The sequence below is a fragment of the Xenopus tropicalis genome, chromosome 1 (assembly GCF_000004195.4).
Source record: "Xenopus tropicalis strain Nigerian chromosome 1, UCB_Xtro_10.0, whole genome shotgun sequence".
Classification (NCBI taxonomy): domain Eukaryota; kingdom Metazoa; phylum Chordata; class Amphibia; order Anura; family Pipidae; genus Xenopus; species Xenopus tropicalis.
Genome location: NC_030677.2, coordinates 162,808,469 through 162,829,404, shown reverse-complemented (window position 1 = coordinate 162,829,404; position 20,936 = coordinate 162,808,469). Strand labels below are relative to the sequence as shown.

Sequence of the window (20,936 nt, the reverse complement as noted above, 5' to 3'; positions counted from 1 at the left end):
ATTCTATTCCTGGCTGATGCTGAGTTTTCTCCTTGTCCAATTAGGCCTCTTTGTTTAGTTGCTGTTGGTTACAGTTGCTAAGGACGGTTCATTTTATTGACTGCTGAATATTCTACCAAACAAGGCAACAGAATTCTTTGAAAGCTTAAAGCCAGTCATATATTTAGCAGAAAAAAACATTTATTTTAGCCAGGTATAGTGGGAACACTGAACATGTTGTCTCTTGGGAAAGCAATTGTATCCATGTCTCTAACCCCACTGCAATGCAAAACTGCCCTAGGCATGCCCCCCTCTCCCCTGCCCATTCTCTTGGCTTGTTAGTAACTTCAACCCAGGTCAGAGACCGAACGTCATAGCAAGTGTCCAGCTGGGGGCTCCAAAAATAAAAATAGGATTTATATAGTGAATAAAGTACTCCCTATTGTAAAGTATAAAGATATTATAAGTCACTAAGGAGTTCCATGACCATATACAGGCTCAATGCTGAAGGCTGAGTGCTTTTATAAAGCTCATACATGGCCCTGATACTCTGTGTTGTGCTTCTTAATACTGTGCTAGAACTAATGACCAAAAAACTGAACAACAGATAGGAAGTTTGTGGCAAAACCGTATCAGATAGTCAGAAATACTGCATGTATTAAAATGTCTGGGAGAGTCTCCTGTGGCACAAGTCTTCATCCTCATCCTCACTTGCTGTGGCCAAGCTGCAGAACATCCTATCAGCATTCTCCTGTGTTTGAGATGAAACCGCTCCAAAAAAAAGTGTGCAAAACTAGAAAAAAAAATATGACACTGATTTTGTCTTTATTCCCAGATGATGTGAGATGTGTTTGTGTGAGAAGCACATTCAGCTTTATGACTTTCACACATACTGTGTATTTATACAAGACATTCTTTACATAGAAGCTAGGGATGAGCAAAGTTAAACTGGAGGGACTTATTCCCTTTTTTCAGACTTGCCATCAAGCTCTGATGGTTACATAGTTACATAGGGTTGAAAAAAGACCATTGTCCATCAAGTTTAACCCATCCGAGTAAACCCAGCACACAACCTATACTAACCAATCTATACACTCGCATACATAAACTATATATACAACCAGTAATGATGGTAACCTGAACATAAATATGTAGTATATTTGTCAGTATATAACTAGTTGCACTCGGGTTATTGCATGTCCAACAGTTTCAATCTATTTATACAAGGGTATTAATATGAAGTAAATCCTCCTGCTATAATAGCTCAGCTCCTCTGGGAAGGCTTTCTACTAGATATTAGAACAGGGGTGGGCAAACTTTTTGGCTCACGGGCCACATTTACTCACCCCCGGGCCGGACCGGGCCGGGCCAGGGCGGGCCCCCTTCTCTCTTTAATTCCGGCACGCCAATTACATCAAGTCTCGCGTGATGAGATTTGGCGTCGTCAGCGGGCCGGATTAAAAAGGCAAAGGGGCCGGATGTGGCCCGCGGGCCGTAGTTTGCCCACCCCTGTATTAGAACATTGCTGGCAAAATTGCTTTGATTCTGCCACTTAGTAAGGCTGGGCGGGGAGGGGTTTTCCTTGCTACTGTTGAGTAAAGCCAGTCAGTGCTGTGATCACTTCCTGTGGGAGACTGAAGGACACTCCCATTTTTCATTTCCCTCTGGCTTCTGATTAGAGAGGTTGTGTATGCAGCTCTCATATAATGACAGTTTTAGAAGTTAAAATGCTTTGAAAACATTTTCTTTTCTGCATCATTTCACATTTTGAGGGAGGATGAATATTATAACTGAATATGAACTTTATATAAAATGTCTTCTTTAAATAGATAGTTTTACCTTATTATATGGTGAGTGGTTCGGAGTCTCTTCTACTGTGTCCTGCTGGGCATCTTCAGCATTTCCATGTTTAGTTGAAATGATCTGCTGGCTGTCTATGTTTTCTGACAGGCTGATAGCATTGCTGACTCCTGTACCAGGGTTAGGGGTGCACAGCTTAGACCTAAAAGAAATGTTTCACATATGAATATGGTTCTTGTGTAACAAAATGAGCTGAAATGTGCAGTACTCCCTGTATTATTCCCTATTACTCTAAAATAAAGATGAATTCCCACTGTAGTTGCAACTTATAGTGTACTTTTGGGTTTGGAGTCTCATAGGTTGCTAATCAGTAAAATTCAGTCCATTACATTCCTCTTTCTTTTTTTTTTTTTTACCTTACATCCCTTGAAGTATAAAGTTTTTTTTAATCTTTTCTTGTTGCAATCCTTCCCCCCCCTGCAGGGTTATTGTTGTTCTCCAGCTCTCTCCCTACAGGCATGTCCTGTAGATGGGGGTTGATGTCCCTTAGCTCTTGGATGTCTCACGTGTCTGTATAAATGCCAGGTATAGTGACATCTGACCCAGGTAGCTGGGGAAGATGCTGGGAGGGAGTTGGAGGATACTAGGGAGGACGCTGGGGGGAGCTGGAGGATGCTGGGAGGGAGCTGGAGGATGCTGGGAGGGAGCTGGAGGATGCTGGGGAGGACACTGGGAGGGAGCTGGAGGATGCTAGGAGGACCTGGAGGAAGTTAAGGGGGAGCTATGGGGATGCTGGGGAGGACGTTGGAGGATGTTGGGGAGGGAGCTGGAGGATGCTGGGGAGGACGATGGAAGGGAGCTGAAGGATGCTAAGGGGGGCTGGAGGATGCTGGAGAGGACACTGGGAGGGAGCTGGAGGATGTTGGGGAGGATGCTGGGGGGAGCGGCCCATCGTATGGGGACACTGGGGGAGGACCAGCAATGTTTTAGGGGGTTCCTGCCATGGCACCAATGCAAAACGTAACACCTAGCTACCAATGTTTTAGGGGGGGCCTGTCTGTGTGTCCTTTGTACTGATGGGAGGGGCCATTGGGGGGCAGGGAGGAGGGGGGCCCAGAAAATTTTGTTGTGAGGGGCCCCATGATTTCTGATTTCTTTTTAATGTAATTAAACACTGGAGAAACCTACCCAGCAATGATTCCTGGTGATTTTTGAGAGGATTTCCCCATCTCTGATTCTGCCAATGTTGCCAAGATAATATCTGCTTCAAAAAACATGTTCTCCATACTGAATGCAACAGGTCTAGAGATAGAAGCAAACAGTATAAATGAGAAATAAGGAACACTATTTCCAGATAAGAATATGTAACAATCCTGATAGAGGGACATACTTTCCAGCTTTGCTCAAGTGAACAGAAATGTAAGAACTTGTTGTTTCTGCAAATCCCAAGAAACCCTGGGGGAAAAGGACATTTTTGGTTACATTTAGCAATACCATATATTTGAATGATGTGCAAAGTTACATTTAAATGATTTCCTATTCCAAGGATGTTTATTATATTTAAAGAATTTTATACACTGAACTTACTGCACCAGCCTAAAGGTTCACCACATAACAACAGTAATGATCAGACCTTCAAACTTGTCACATGAGCTCCCCATCTTGGATTTTGTTAGGAGTGTCAGTGATACTGCACATGCTCAGTGTGCTCTGAGTGGCTGTTTAGAAGCTAAGCTTAGGGATTGTTGTAAATAATCAAGCAGAAAAGGAGGGCTGATTATTATATTTGGTGCTATTTGCACTGGTTTCAGAGCTGCTATGTACTAATAATCTGTATTATTTACTGATAAGCCATATATTGTGTCATTTATATTCTATATATACATTATATTGTGAGTTGGTCCCTAAGCTCAGTAACTTACTGAATAAGCAGAAAAGAAAATCACTGTATTGATTTTTATTTCTAAAATCTTAGAAATCATTTTATTAAACATCCAAGGAAGCAGGTCTTTACTTTATTTAATAATTGTTAATTGAAAACACCTCATAAAGCTGGCTCTATAAACCATGAATAAAGCATTCTTTATGCTCACTTGGATCTTTGGAGCATTTAACTGTTATACAGAGAAGTTATATAAGCAGGTAATGACATTTGCTACAGAGATCATTCTGTAAGGCTATATACAAAGGTATTCATATATACCGTATATATATATATATATATATATATATATATATATTATTTTTTTTTTTGTATTTATTTTATTTTTTTTTAAATGGCTATATTATTTCAGGCGCAGTACAATTTCTTTTAAGTACTAATTTAGGCAAGCATGCTATGGGCCTCATTGACGTGTATGCACCTTACACAAAAACATTTAACTTGTGGTAGGCAATGGCATGGACTAGAACCAAAGGGAACTTTTTCTATGGCATGGACTGGAACCAAAGGGAACTTTCTCAATGGCATGGACTGGAACCAAAGGGAACTTTCTCAGAGCCTGACTGCAATGTGGGAGTAGAGTCAACATGAGCAAAGACTAAGTATTATGACAAGGGGAATAGATGCAGCTGCTACAGACACTCAGATTTTGGCTGATTCGACACAAAAGTGCTTATCCTCATATTTGGGAGCTATATTACTGCTGGATTTTCATAGGGGTGGCGTAACTGTAAAGGAAGCAGACCATCTGGGTGCCTGGGGGACAGAGAGGCATGGACCGCAGGATTTATGGCAAGGCCACAAAGACCCAGGCCTAGTATGGCACAATTTTATGGGCGGCATGCCACCCAGCCGCACCTAAATTTGCTCACATATGGAGCACTTGGGACAGGACACACAGAAAACTTCAGCGCATCCTGTGTCCAGTGCTCCGTGAGCTAAATAGATGCGCATGCGAGTGATTCTGGGTGGGGCGAGGGGAAGGTGGTAGGAGGGCAGCCTCTGGGCGCCAAAATTGTAAACCCAGTGTTGCTTCCCCAGTCTTTCTCCTACCTGAGAGTGGGCAAGAAACAGGCTGGCAGACAAGGGAGCATTTAGGGTGGCTGTGCACACTGGCCATCTCTGAAGATTTTTGTATGGGGCCCGGTACCATATAGTTTCAGCACAGGTCTGGAATTTGAAATTAGTTTTGAAATAAGTGAAGCAGCCCTGGGCATTAGCAATGTTTTTTTGCACGCCCAGCCCATCTAATTTGGCAGCCATTTTGCACTGGTTTCTCTGAAAAAAAATGTTTTGTTTTTTTTTACACACACACACACACATACAGTGGAACCCACATTTTACATTTTTCAGGGGACCATGGAAAAAAAGATGTAAAATCAGGGAAAATGTAAAATCAGGGAAATGTGTTAAAGACACATAAATGTAAGCTATTTAATTATAACTACAGGAACCATTTTTTATTTGCAACTGACACCCCGTTGCTACATGACACTGACATAGAGGCACCCCTTTCCCCCACCTCTACCCAAAGAACATTCAGCACTGACACCCCATTGCTACATGACACTGACACAGAGACACCCCATAACATTGACTTCAAAATGTACATCCATAACTCAGCACTGTATTGTTCCTAAAACAAAAATCTGTACCATTTTAAAGAAAATCCGCACCTTGTACCTTTAAAGGAACAGTAACATCAAAAAATTAAAGTGTTTTAAAGTAATTAAAATATTATGTGCTGTTGCTCTGCAAAAAACTGGTGTTTTTTGCTACAGAAAAGCTACTATATAAATAGGCTGCTGTGTAGCCATGGGGGCAGCCATTAAAGCTGGAAAAAAGGAGAAAAGGCACAGGTTACATAGCAGATAACTAGTAGATAAGCCCCATATAATGGGGGTTTGTCTGTTATCTGCTAAGTAACCTGTGCCTTTTCTCCTAGTCTTTCTGAGGCAAACACACCAGTTGTACCAGTGCAGGGCAACAGTACATTATATTGTAATTACTTTTATACACTTTCATTTTTTGGTGTTCCTTTAATGAAGGACTGGTGTTTCTATTGCACAGTCACAAATTCCCCCGTGCTTGTGCAACTCTCGCAATTTTTTGTAATCTGGATATGTGCGCATGCGCAGTGTGTATTATGAGGCAATAGTGGTGACGCTGACCGTCCCAAGATGGCACCTGTGATCGCAAGACATGGGGAAACTTTGCTTCCTGAAGTAAGCGCCCTTTTCAGCTTAAAATGAAGCGATTTGCTAGGGAGAGGCAAGTTAAGAACGGCACAAAATGCAGGAAATACAAACGTAAATCCCTAGAAGAGAGCCCATAGGAATGCATACAAATTGGTGGGACCACAACAAAATGGCAGGAAAACGTTAAATCCGGGGACGTAAATTTGGGGTTCTACTGTATATACAGTATATATATATATATATATATATATATATATATATACACACACACACTGTGGGTGGCACAGACAGAAGCATCATGGCACATACACGAAGTTCTTTTAGGCAGAATGTTACTTCAGCATCCTCTCCAACTTGAAAATAATGGAATTCCTCTGGACCAAGATGCATTTCTGTATGCACTGACTTAGAAAACTCTGCAATAAAGAAATACATGTTAATGATGGATGTTCATTTTTTAAAATTACTTTTGTTACTAGAGGGCAATAAAACTCACCAGCACACATGGGTACTGGCGCTACATGTTTGCTATACTGTATTCTTCAGAAAATGGTATTCTAGCCACTTTGCCACATATAAAGCCCATACTGATTTAAATGAAATTATGGGCAATGCTTTTGCTTGCCAATTCAATCCAATCTAAGCAGCCCATGTGACAATTATAGGTTACTTGAGTACAATACCCACAGAAGGTTGCCAAGATATCAATCCAGTTGACAGCACTGACTTGCAGTGCCACAATGCCTTGTACCCTGATTTTCCTTCATCTTCACAGGTCTGCTAATAACAGAACCTGCAAAGCATTGTGGGAAATGTAGTCTTGGCTGGAGGAGAGATGACTATTGCAAACTTATTTCAGTGATATATGTAGTCAGATAGGGCAGTATAAGGAATAGTGAAGGACATACAGTTACATTACATTTACAAAAAGAATTAGTTAAAAAATGCTTACAATAAATACAATAATAAATAACAAACACAATATACCTGTACAAGCATAACATATGACAATATATTTAACTGCATATATTCGCATAAAGTGAATGCAACCCCTAACTATAATATTGTAGATAAAAGATATTATAAATGTTCAAGGGCAGTACTGTGCTGCAACTACTGCCTTATACCTAATTCCTCTTCACAGTAGGTTTTGAAGGAGACTCTCAGTGGTGTAACAGAAAGGGTGATTTCTTCCTGGCACGATGGAAAGTGCACTACTACATCAGACAGCACTCTGTAAATAGAATAAGAAAGTGTAAATAACATTTTTGTTAACAGTTAGTAACACTTTTAAAGGAGAATATCATAACAATGAAACAAAAAACAGGGGCGGCGGGGGTACCGGGAAAAAACCCAGTTGGCCCACTTGCTGATATCCTTCTGGAATGACCTTAATTTCTTGGGAAGGGTTACAGTAGCAAGGGATCTGGTTGTGTTCCTCAGGAACATAAATCAGCTGAGATAGAAGAGCCTTGTAGTAACATAGTAAGTTGGGTTGAAAAAAGACATATGTCCATCAAGTTCAACCATAATGCCTATATATAACCTGCCTAACTACTAGTTGATCCAGAGGAAGGCAAAAAACCCCATCTGAAACCTCTCTAATTTGCTGCAGAGGGGAAAAAAATCCTTCCTGACTCCAAGATGGAAATCGGACCAGTCCCTGGATCAACTTGTACTAAGAGCTATCTCCCATAACCCTGTATTCCCTCACTTGCTAAGAATCCATCCAGCCCCTTCTTAAAGTTATATAATGTATCAGCCAGTACAACTGATTCGGGGAGGGAATTCCACAACTTCACAGCTCTCACTGTAAAAAATCTTTTCCGAATGTTTAAATGGAACCTCCCTTCTTCTAAACGGAGTGGGTGCCCTCGTGTCCGTTGGAAGGACCTACTGGTAAATAAAACATTAGAAAGGTTATTATATGATCCCTTTATATATTTATACATAGTTATCATGTCACCTCTTAAGCGCCTCTTCTCCAGTGTAAACAAACCCAACCTGGCCAGTCTTTCTAAATAACTGAGACTTTCCATACCCTTTACCAGCTTAGTTGCCCTTCTCTGGACCCTCTCTAACTCAATAATGTCCCGTTTGAGCACTGGAGACCAAAACTGAACAGCATATTCTAGATGGGGCCTTACCAGTGCTCTGTAAAGGGGAAGAATAACCCCCTCCTCCCGTGAATCTATACCCCTTTTAATACAGCTCAAAACCTTGTTTGCCCTTGCAGCTGCTGCCTGGCATTGCTTGCTACAGCCAAGTTAATAAACTACAAGGGCTCCAAGGTCCTTTTCCATTATGGATTTGCCTAGTGCAGTCCCATTAAGGGTATACGGGGCTTGCATATTTTTACATCCCAGGTGCATGACCTTACATTTATCCACATTAAATCTCATCTGCCACTTAGCTGCCCAGATTGCCAGTTGGTCAAGATCCTGCTGCAGGGATGTCACATCCTGGATAGAATTGACTGGTCTGCAGAGTTTTGTGTCATCTGCAAACACTGATACATTACTCATAATACCCTCCCCCAAGTCATTTATGAACAAATTAAACAAAAGTGGACCCAGTACAGAACCCTGAGGGACCCCACTGAGAACCTTATTCCAAGTAGAGAATGTGCCATTAACAACCACCCTCTGTACCTGATCCTGTAGCCAGTTTTCTATCCATGTGCAAACGACTTCACTAAGACCAATATACCTTAGCTTAGAAAGCAGTCGTTTGTGGGGAACGGTATCAAATGCTTTGGCAAAATCCAAATAGATGATATCTACTGCATCCCCACTGTCCAGCTTCTTACTTACCTCATCATAAAAAGCAATTAAATTGGTCTGACATGACCTGTCCTTCATAAAGCCATGCTGATTACTGCTCATAACGGCATTCTCCACTACATAATTTTGAATGTGATCCCTTAACAAGCCTTCAAATAACTTGCCCACCACGGATGTCAAACTTACAGGCCTATAATTGCCAGGCTGGGATCTTACTCCCTTTTTAAATATGGGAATGACATTCGCCTTCTTCCAATCCCTTGGTACCATACCTGATGAAAGCGAGTCTGAGAATATCAGAAACAAGGGCCACTGCAATTCTGCCCCTAGCTCTCTCAGTACCCGAGGGTGTAATCCATCTGGCCCAGGTGCCTTGTTTACATTTATCGTGTGCAACCCTTTAAGCACCATATCCTGTGCCAACCACTGTGTAGTTGGAGCTGAGGCAACAGTGCAGCTATTGGGTGGGACTTGGCCCACTGGCTCCTCTACTGTATACACAGAAGAAAAGAACTGGTTAAGCACATCTGCCTTTTCTGTATCCGCTGTAACCATATTGTTATTATAACTCAATGGGGCCACACCCTCAACCTGCATCTTTTTACTATTAATATACTTAAAAAACTTTTTGGGGTTAGTCTTGGCCTCAGCCGCGATGCGCTCCTCATTTTCTATCTTTGCCTTCCAGATTGCTGTTTTACAACACTTGTTATAGTGTTTATATTAAATGCAGCTATTGTCCCCTCTGACTTATATTTCTTAAAAACTTTCCTTTTTTTCCCTATTAACTTCTTTACCTCAGAGTTAAGCCACATAGGGTGATTCTTAACACTTCTACTTTTTCTTATTAATGGAATGAATTGAGAACAGTAATGATTTAATATCATTTTAAATGACAACCATTTCTGCTCTGTGTTTTTATCAGAAAACATAATGCCCCAATCTATGCCCTGAAGCGCTGCCCTTAAGGAGCTAAAATTTGCCTTCCTAAAATTCAGTGTCTTTGTTGCCCCCGTGTAAATTTGTTTCCTGCACCAAACATCAAGTGAAATAACATTTTTAATGTCTGTAAAACTGTGACAGCTGCTGGGTGTGTGTCTTTTAAGAATGGATTTCCCCTGTGCACTGGAAAAATACAATATGCTTTCATCTCTTGGATTCCAAGGTCAACATGTGAGCAGAATGTCTTGGAAAACAGACAGTTTTACATGTTGCTCCCATTAAAACAACAATTCAGATGAAGATTTCCTATTGGAACTTGAACGTTTGCCAGACCTCTATGGTAGTTTTCTTTCTATTGGTTTGTTAGTCAGTTTGCCACAGTTTGAATCAATTTGTTTAGTCTGGAAAGGGGAAATGTATGATGGCAGCTAAAGATGCTCATATCTATACTGTCAATATTAAACTATTAAACAGGATGAGGAGGGGGCAGTAGTCATATTTTCATTAAAGGCAACCAAGATTTATTCTGAAACTAAAATCCACTAAAAAGGATCCCTTCCCCTCAACTGTCAAAAATCTCTTATGGATCAGACTATTCCAAGTTTATTTACAAGGAGGAAGTATGCTCTTATTATCAATTCCATCGATTCAGATTCCTTCTGTGTGTGTGAGAGAGTAAAACATTTGCTTTACTTTCTGTAAAGGTCTTTGAAATGTGCACTTAAATTCAGCTCCTTTATGAAGTAATTTACTGAAATGACCACTAGCTTTTTTTTTTTTGTGGTGAGGTCTAAGATGTTATTTTTTATAGGACCAATTTATAATAAAAAAAAAAAGACCTAGATTTTCACTCAACCTACATACAAGCTTGAGTGGGGTAGCACCTGGACCCATGGAGACTCCTCAGTTGAGTGTTGTCTGATTTTGATGGTAATGTTTGGTTATTGCTGAAAGGGGGCATGAACAAGGGAATGCAGTAAGGTTTTTGCATTCTCAGAGACTAAAGCTGGTCATACACTGAAAGATCCGCTCATTTGGAGCATTCACAATAAGAGCAGATCCTTCCCAAATATATCCACCTTTATTGGATTGATCCAATCGTTTGACCCTCGGGCCATTGGGGCAATGACCAAATTGATGAGCCAATGCCTGACTGACATCTGGCAAATTTTCGGCTATATTGGGTTGGGCAGGCCCACCTAAGGGGCCCTGTATACCAGCTGATTTTTTTCCAGTAATCAATAAACATTTTTGCATTGGCACAAAATAAATTGATAGCATGATTTAACCTTTATAACTTCAACTGCTTTTAGAAGGAACATTTTAAGGCAATGTGCATTGGCTCTGTTTGGAATGAAAGTCTCTGTTGGTAGATCTGGGCCTCCCAAAAAAATAATTCTAAAAATACATGCAAAAGCTGTCAAGACTTACTATAACATGGTCTGCTGATATACAGTGGAACAGGTACAACACAAACACATAGATTCTCCTAGAATTCCTAGATGGAATATATGAGATATTTTTCAAATGATGACACAGTATATAAAATAATATGTTGTATAACAGACCTTGGTTGAATCCTTAATACATTAGGACATGTATTCTTGGCAAAAACTGCTTGTAAGGGCTCACATTCTTCATAAGCCAACTGGTGAGTTTTGGTTATGCCTTAAATGAAAGAAATATAATGGAAACATCCAATACTAATTTCTGTAAAATATAAAAATAATATAGCCACTGTCCCAAATCGAGGGAGATGTTGAATATACTTGCATTTCATGCTGTGAGCTGACTTTACCACAAAACACATAAAAAGTGTCAAATTTAAATTTCCTTTTTAAATGTTAAATATACTAGGGACGCACCAAATCCCAGATTCAGTTCAGAATTTAGCTGAATCTGAGCCTTTTTCAGCAGAATTTGAATTCAGCCAAATCCAAGCCTTTAAAAAATATGACATTAGGTAACTCAATCAAAGAAATTGTTTATAGTGTATATATAGTGTATATGGTGTAATCTGCAAAGGAACCATAAAAGAACCGCCCTATCCTTCACACCATATCAGCAGGGCTGTTTTAATAAATGGCCAAAAGAGGTATTTGCTAAGGGCCCACCTTCAGACCTCTTTTGTACTATACATTTTGACTGAAGAATCTCCAAGAAATGGCTTTACATTTTACATTTATTTTGGTTTCAGAATTTGTAATTATGGTTTTTCCACTACAGTTACCATAAACACTTGAATTATATTCAACTAAAATGTATATTTACAGTACCACAGAAAACTTGCCCTGTTTTCATTCTCAAACTGGTTAAAGCTGAGATTCTATATGATTGCTGGTTTAAACTACCTAGTGTTGGTGGGTGAGAACACATATTGAAGAAAAGAAGGACTTTTATATGAGTCTCTGACAGTAAGGCTGAGGTTGTGCATGTGTTTGTGGCCAAGAATGAGTAGGGACTAGTTGTCAGTTGTCAGACTTATTTAGTTTAAGTCCCTTTTTGATGCTTAACATTTGTCCAAGGCCCCTCTTTGCCCATAAACAAGGCTGCTAGATATGAATCAGCTGAATCAGCCATAGTTCCAAGAATATCTAGGGCATGGAAGGTTGACTTCAAGGAGTATATAGGAGAGTAAATAGGCTTACCACCAAAGTCTATCTAGGGTTGCCACATTTTGGCTCTTTTCGTACTTGCCAGGACAGGTAAGGGTCTATGAGGGGCAGGTCCATGATCTCAGGGGCAGAATTGTGACACAAAGTGGAATGGAGGCATGATGTTGTGGGCCACATGCAATGGAATGTAGTGAGTAGGGCAGGCTAGAATGAGAATTTAGAGGGGGATGGATATGGGCTGGTGGCAGATTGGGGGAGGCCAGGGGCAGAGGACAGTTTATTACAAATATCCCAGCAAGTGAATTGCCCTTTTGGCTGGGCTTTCAAACCAAGACTCAGAGTCTCCCTAAGGTGTCCTGTCACACAGTTTGGGAACTAGATGTTAATCCTACTTCTATTTTAATCATTTCAATAAAGTTTTCAATGAGAAGGAAATTTTGTTTTCATTCACTTAATGGAGTAGAGAACATATTTTTCATGATTTTTACTTTCATTGTGAAGATTGTGAAGATCAGTTAAAATAGAATTTTTCGAAATAGGTCACTGTAGAGTCTACTTTTGGTGGTATTAAAAGAAAAAGTAGAATAATTTTGTTGTATTTGATGTTTTTATTCATGTATTTAGCTTACCATTTCTGTAGAACAACTGAAAATTCATGTAGCCTTCATTTACGTTTGTGTAAATGGTGCATTTATCCACATTCTTTTCTAAGGTACTCAGAGATCTAAACACAGGCAGGACAGACTGCAATAAAATGAAATGACATTCAGTATATATGGTTTTGAACAAAATAAACTATTACTATCTTTTATTTATAAAGTGCCACCATATAAAGCAGCTCTTTTTGAAAATGTGTTTAGGATTAACATTGGACCCTGCCCCACTGAGCTTGCAGTCTGGGTTCCCTAAAACACACACATATGCACTACTAGGGTCATTTAAAAAAACAGTTACTTTGTTATCAAATAAACAAGGGCTCTTACGTATTCCATAACCATTCAATTACCTGTCATTTCAAGTCAAGTAACAGTTCTTCTCTTTCTGCATTATTTGAAATCCTGGTAGGGAAGGAGGGACTAAAATATTGATGTTACAAAATGTAGCAACTTCTCCACAGCTTACAGGCAGCATGCAGAACTACATAACCCACAATGCATTGCACTGTGATGTTACTTTCCTTATTGACTTCATGTGCGCAGGGAAATGTGGGATTTGCAGGATGCAGGCTGAAGGCAGGCTGAGGACAGTCGACCACTGTAACAGTTTTTGAGCCACAAAGTAGTCAGCCAGATCAGCAGCAGAACAGGGAGTCAGGCTTAGGTAACTGTTCCAAACCATAATATTACATTATACATTACAAAAAGGCTGCATATTTTTTATTTGATGTATATTGCAATGTTGCTTGAAATTATGTTTACTTTTTAAAAAACTTTTTTTTTGGGTGGAGTTTCTCTTTCATTTTTATCTGTTATTACTTTTTCATTACAAATCCTCCAGAAATAGCAGGCACTTTAATTTAAACAACTTTAAGCTTTTAACTTTGTAACATATCAATTACATTTATTTTCTTTGTTTCACCTTTAAATTCTATTGGAACATATGCCCCTAAGGGATTGTTCTACAAGAAACAGCTGGTATCTTTAGTAGAAAAACGTTATCTTGCGGTGTCCTATGTAAATAAGACTTGGGAGATTTTGATATTTTTTTATCCAGCAAAAAAACAAATGCAGAGATTTCTTGGTTGCTCCATTTATTGCTTGCCCTATTATATTCTCTGCTTGTGGAAAAATTCCTTTTTCTTTACAATGATTTTTATTTGCATTTTAACTTTTACAGATTGGATAGCAATACAAAATCATTTTATACTGAACAATATATATCCTTAAGAAGAAGAAAAAAAAGGGGGGGAAAGAAGAAGAAGGTGGTCCCATTTTTGGGAAAACTCCTTTTAATGACTCTGTGCAGGCCCACCAATCTTTGTCCTTGGTTCACAGGAACCTTAAAGCATCCCTGACTTGTGTAACTGGTCTTTTTTTATTAATATGTTTATATATATTTGATCCCTGCATTAGGGGACCCCACACAGAAGAAAAATAGCACTTCAGGGTGCAGGGTGAGAATAGGTGTCAAACCTCGCATTTCAAGTGGATTCAAGCCTTTTTGTCTTTATATATCCTACAACTAGGGGTAGGCAGAAGAGGCACCTGCCTAGGGCGCAACGGTGGTGGGGCACCAGGCAGGTACCTCTGTTTTCACCTGCCAATGGTTCCCGACCCTTTCTCCCCACTGCAGCGGCCCCAGTAACCCTGCCACCCTGTGTGCAGACAAGGGGGGGTTGATGGGCAGGCCAAGCCTAAAGGCCCCCATACACGGGCCGATAGAAGCTGCCGATATCGGTCCCTTGGACCGACTCGGCAGCTTTTCGGCCCGTGTAGGGGCAGAAACGAGGAGCCTGGCCGACCGATATCTGGCCTGAAATTGGCCAGATATCGTTCGGCCAGCTTAGAAAATCCAGTCGGTTGGCCTTGGGGCCAAACGATCGGATTACATTTGCGGCCATGGGGCAGTCGGGGACCTTAAGGCACCTGGTCGATTGGCCCGGCATTGCCTACAACAGCCCAGTGACAGCACTGATTTCAGTCTAAGAATCTGTTAACTAATTACATTGAGATGCACAAACATCATTTTGCTAACTCGATCAACCTGGAGCAAATCTGCCTGGAAGAATGTGTCAAAATGAGTCCTGAACAGTGTTGAAAGCTGGTACAAAATTACTTCAAAAGAGTTATTACTGCAGCAGGTGAATATACACAGCAAAATATCACGTGTAGGGATTGAATACAGGTATACAGCTTTTTTCACTCACTTATTTCATTTTCTTAAAATTTTTGCAAGGTACTGCATTAAAAGGATAAAATATCATTTAGTTTTCTTATTAAACTACTTTGAGCTGGGTGGTGGTATTTATTTCTATAAATCTGCTTTGTGTTACAAAGCAAAAAGCATTTATGATACACATAATTAAACACCTCTTGCAGACCAGTGAAACCCATCTCCTTTTCTAGCCAAATGTTTCTAGCCTAATGTTTCACATTACTTGGCAGCCACTTCCCAAACAATATTTGGAGTCGCTTAAAAATACAAAGATTATCAGCTTCATTAATTATTGACTGAATAAAGGAAGATGTTACTGTGGAAATGCAAAATACAGAATAAGAGTATTCATTTATTTTGACATAAACATTATTTTTTGTAATACGACTGTCCTATAGGACGCTTGCGAATAATCTACCTTCACTGAATATTTGCACTTGAAATTAATTTCGGCATAAGCAGCGCCTTGTTCATGCAAAGCAGATCTGTGATAGCTATGGAAGAAGTGGGGAGAAAAGACGATACAGGCATATGCCGACATCGATGAGTTTACAACCCTCAGAGCAAGCTGCAAAGAAATAACAAAAGCACAGATTACCAAAATACAAACCACATCCTCTTTGTACTATATGTGGTTTAATAAAAACTAACTACATGGCCCCCTCATACTGAGCTCGCAACTTATTAGCCCATGTAGGGGGGCCCTCGGGAGCTACTGTTTGATCAAAATCTGGCTGAAAATTTCAGACAATCTCAGACACTTGTTCCTTCTTTGCAAATAAGGGACTGCAGCAAGACCATGTAACACAGTAAGGTTGAAAAAAGACACATGTCCATCAAGTTCAACCTTTTATGTCTATAAATACCCTGCCTACCTGATAGTTGAGCTAGAGAAAGGTAGAAAAAAAATCTGAAGTTTTTTTAATTTGCCACAGAAGGGAAAAAATTCCTTCCTGACCCCAACATCGGACCAGTCCCTGGATCAACTTGTACTAAGAGCTATCTCCCATTACCCTGTATTCCCTCACTTGCTAAAAAGCCATTGAACCCCTCCTTGAAGCTATATAATGTATCAGCCAGTACGACTAGTTCAGGGAGAAAATTCCACAACTTTGCAGCTCTTGCTGTAAAAAACCTTCTCCGAATATTTAGACTGAACCTCTTTTCTTGTAATCTCAATGGGTGCCTTCGTGCTGGAAGGACCAATCATCATGCATAGTAGTTTATTTCTTATAAAGCCAATTTCTAGTTCTACATACTTACACTGCTTTAATAAATGGAGCAACCCCCTTTGTTCTTCACTTTAAGCAGAATGGCCATTACTGTTCTTGCATGTACTGGCCCTTTGTGGCACTTTTTCCCCCACATATTCCTAATGGTGTTATATTTGTCTTGTTGAGCAGAGCAACTAGACCTCTCTAAGCGATCTACAGATATATTTTCCTTTATAATCTTCACCAAGTGGATCCCTTTTTTTCTCTTATAGAGCATTAAACCCAAACCCTACATGAAAAAAGACATAAACAAAGGATTACAAAACACAGGTGAAGGTCTCCTGAACGAGCAATACATTCACCTGAGCTATTCTTTCTCTCAGCAAATATGTGCGGTGTGTGCCCAAAAATACCTGTAATTGATGGATTTAAGAAATTAAGAGTTCTTTTAGCTCTTTAGCTATTCTGAGCGACCACCCTCACTTCCCTGAAGTATTTCTACATAAGTGGAATGCTCCAGAGTGACAATATCTGTTCAAAGGAACCGAGTGCCCACTGAATGGTTTGATGAGAACTGAAACAATCCCAATTCACTATTTAACCCAAATGATTGCTCCCAGGTCAAAATCACCCATTGCCATATAAAATTGCCACATATTTGATACTAATAAAATTGATACTAATTTCATTTGTTCCTGTAGTGATACTTAACCACTGGCATTATGTATGGAAACAAAGAAATAGTGTCCTTATAGTGGAAATGAGAAAAAATGATTTGGATTCACTAATTAAAGGTATGGGACCTGTTATCCAGAAAGCCGGGAAGACCTTTTCCCCTGGACTCCATTTTAATCAAATAATTCAAATATTTTAACATGATTTTCTTTTTTTCTGTAATAATAAAACAGTACCTGTACTTGATCCCAACTAAGATATAATTAATCCTTATTGGAGGCAAAACTGTCCTATTTGGTTTAAAGAAGAAGAAAAGGTAAAAACTAAGTAAGCTTTTATGTAAATACAGCTATAAGCACTCACAGAAAAGCTGCACTGAGTTCTCTTTAAAAAAAAAAAAAACAGGATTTCTTGTCTCCTTTTGTGTAAACATGTTCTTAGGGTATCTTCATTCCCAGGGCCTGAGTCTGCAGCTCTCTCCGCTTTCCCTTCTCCTGCTCCCCCCTCCCATAAGAATTCACTCCCCCTCCCATCAGAAATTGTGATCTGCAGCAGAGACTACTGAGATCAAGCTAAAATGGCAGCTGCTATCTTAAGCAAACAGGGCTGTTTACTCAGGTATTAACTAATCTGTTGGCAGTAAAATGCCAAAATGCCTATCCTTCTCCTTTAATGTTTACATGATTTTTTAGTAGACTGGAGATCCAAATTATCTGGAAAACCCCATGTCCAGAGCATTCAGTATAACAGGTCCCATACCTGTATATCTCCTCTTGTCTCAGTGTTATGCAGCTCACATTTCATAACCTTTCTGTATTCAGCAATATTTCCAGTGTGACCTGGCCTAACAAGTGACAAATGGAGTTGCAACAAATAGGAGGAAGTTAATAAATTAGAAAGTTAGAAAAATTAGAAATAAGTCAGACTTTGTTCTTGTCAATAAATCAACTGAAGTGAATTAAAAACTTACACCTTTCTCTAAAGGGTCAAACCAAAGCGCATTGCCAATTCTTGACAGAGAATGGACTGCTTTCCCAAATACTATAGAAAACAAAGAGAAGGGTTACATCCTGCTGCTAAACAAGAAAGACAAAAAGCCCAGCATATTATGAATCAACCTGAGTGATTTTACATAGGGGAAAAACAAATCCCAAAACTACAACCGTACTTGCACGTCAGAGGCATAGGGGCTACACTTTACTTGTGGTAATTTAGCAAGTTGTCTTGTCAAAGTTGCCTTGACCTATAAAACAAAGCTTAAAAACAGATTTTTGTAAGGCAGTGTGATTTTTAGTTTCATGTGGCAACCAAGCGGGGTTGTTGATGATAAGTGAGGTTCACGTTACCACCCCCTCCTCACCTTACAAAGGTGGGCATCCCTTGGACACCAATGTTTTTTTGGCCCAGAATAGTTAGCCAACTAAACGAAATTTTGTGCAATTCAATCCTAAATAATGCAGCGCACAAAAACACCTTTTACTTTCAGTTGTCCATTTATTTTGGGGTTCCCAGGGTTTGAGTGAAAAGATGGTATTAAAACACTCGGGGAACATCTAAATTTTTAGTGTTAACTAAATATCTTTCCTTAGGACTGATGTTGATTAAAAAAGATACTGACACCAGAAATTAAACTTTTTTTTACAACTATTATAAAATTGTCTTTACATGCTCTTAGTTTTGCTATTAAAGTACTGTACATTACCCATCCAATCCCTATTCCCTCCTTGATGGGAGAGAGCAGTAGCCTGTTAGAAGCTATAGCTGTCAGGACAGTCAGGTTGGCAAAACAGTCAGGTTTGGGAACTTCAAGTAAAACTTACAAAAGCAGCCCTAGCAGTGTAAAGCTCAGAATCAGAAACTTGTAATGTACTTTAAGATTTTGAAGAGTAGTTTTTTAGTGTCAGTATCACTTTAAGCAACAGGATAAAGGCAATAAAAAAACAAAACTAGGAGGGACTTGTGATAGAGATTGTTTTGGCCAAATCCAGCCTAGGAAAAGAACGTAACCCAACTGTCCTGGTTTTGAAAGATGAAATAGCACAGAGAATAATTCAACTTCCTACCAGTCCAACTTACTGGACTGCACCGTTATAGGCAATAAAAGTGGAAATGCTGAGCATTTTAGGATTACTCCTTCCTGCGTGCTAAAACACAATCCTAGTAAAAACTATTATATACCTTTTGTATGTCTGCCAGGAATTATGCACTTCATGTTAATAAGAATGCACAGATTCTGTTTCAGGTGCACTGATCCTTGAGCCTTAGTGTATTCTCTTCTATAGTACATCAGACATTAGATGCAGAAGAAAAATATAATTAACACAGATATTTTAGAAGCCTGTTGTCATGGAATTACATATCACTTTTAGTATAACAGCATATTTAAAATATCAAATTCTACTAAGTAAGATTTTTCTTTAGCATCTCTATTTAACTACAAATGTTCACATTTTGTTTTTGTGAAAGAGCATTGTGTAGCATACACATGTCCACACATTTGAAGAACATTAGATTTCATAAGAATGTGGAATACAAGTCAGTTTTAAATATGTCTTAATACATAGAACTTGATCAATTTGCTCTTCATTAAGGCTCAATCAAACCACCCAGTTTTAATAGTGCGAAGGTCAGTCAGAAACTCAAGGGTGGGTTGTGGGTAGGCTGAGCTTTATACACAGCCATCCTCACTAACTTAGATCATTCATTATTTTACTTTAAAATCACTGCTGGCAGCGCTAGGAGATGGGTCAATAACATATTTCTGCACAGGGGCCCTATGCTGTGTCGTCCCTGGATTTGGAATGCCTGCAGTATATAGCTGCTTTGGTCTCACGTTATGAGGTATGAGTGTAATCTGATGCTGAAGTTGATTCCTATGAAATGCATTGCAATTGCAAGAAATATAGTCCTTCTAAACCCTCATTGCACATGAATGTTGGGCATCTCATGCTGACCATAGAAAGTTTTGCAACCGAGCATGTCTCCAACACTCCCTAAAAGCAAGAATATGAAGAACCTGAACACCCATACTTTAAATGTACCTGCATTTGAATAAGATCTTATTCTCCTAGTTATTTCACCACAAACTATTATCTTTGTTCTCAGTTTCTTCTTTTTGTGCTCATACAGAAATGGGGAATATCCATGGCTTAGGCATAAACTACCAAATGTATGGGTGAGAAGACTGGCCCACTGACACCTGCTACCCTGCTGGGCTAGTCACACTGAAATAATATTACTCATGCAGCAACCAATCAGAATGTTGCTTACACACATCTGTGGCGTGTAATATATAGTGCCAGTTTAGACAGTAAAACTTTACTTATTACATGAATAATTTGGGTGCAAGGTAACATGGAAAAGATTGGTATGTTCTTCCATACAAGGTGTCATGGCAACCAATGGATTTCTGGAAAAAACATACCAGCCCTATTTATCTTTCTCGTCCTTATTAACATTGGCATTTAGCATCATTTTTGCAGGCCATGGCAACCCTACCCAGAGAAAGTGGTGTGGGCATTAACATGGCATCATGACAGATATCACTGCTGCAGACACAATATCATACACACGGGAAAATTCATAATATCTAAATGTATAACTCTAAATCACTTGTATTTCCATTCAAGTAAACATTAAATGCCGCCTAAGGCTTTGTAAATAATTGAAAGGTTGTGTAATAACATCTTTGTAAATGCTTACAGGTCATAAACCACACATGTTGTACTATACACCAGCATCTAGCTGAGTCGCAAGCATTTTTACCTCACTACTTATATTACTAATTACCACAAAATGGCAATACAAGCAGAGACCCATATGACGAAAACCTGATCCAGCAACAAGTTTCAGTCACATGATCTATTACAACTATGTTTTTTCAAGCTTTACGCAAAATATATTCTTTGTTGTTT

General features: G+C 39.4%; 1 protein-coding gene across 2 annotated transcripts; it reads right to left on the bottom strand.

The window, feature by feature from the left end:
* Positions 1–162: 162 nt before the first annotated feature.
* Positions 163–20,904, bottom strand: rad9b (RAD9 checkpoint clamp component B). 2 transcript variants are annotated; one of them, XM_012955864.3, is made up of 11 exons: positions 19,201–20,904; positions 17,993–18,063; positions 15,552–15,701; positions 12,889–13,003; positions 11,213–11,312; positions 7,047–7,153; positions 6,229–6,335; positions 3,170–3,234; positions 2,968–3,081; positions 1,819–1,981; positions 163–772 (listed from the first exon to the last, which is right to left on the bottom strand). In XM_012955864.3, exons 1-11 carry the CDS (start codon positions 19,307–19,309, stop codon positions 638–640), a joined length of 1,236 nt encoding a protein of 411 aa, XP_012811318.1. In that variant the 5' UTR covers positions 19,310–20,904; the 3' UTR covers positions 163–637. The 2 variants fall into 2 exon arrangements, with proteins under 2 accessions (XP_012811318.1, XP_031748561.1); XM_031892701.1 differs by lacking the exon at positions 15,552–15,701.
* Positions 20,905–20,936: the final 32 nt, after the last annotated feature.

Bases quoted from the DNA above. Each gene is read 5' to 3' on its own strand.
- rad9b (XM_012955864.3), bottom strand. From the start codon at position 19,309: ATGTACTATAGAAGAGAATACACTAAGGCTCAAGGATCAGTGCACCTG. The intron at 18,064-19,200 runs GTATATAATAGT...TGTTTTCTATAG, and splicing joins TCCTGGCAGACATACAAAAG to TATTTGGGAAAGCAGTCCAT. The intron at 3,082-3,169 runs GTATGTCCCTCT...TTCTATCTCTAG, and splicing joins CACTTGAGCAAAGCTGGAAA to ACCTGTTGCATTCAGTATGG.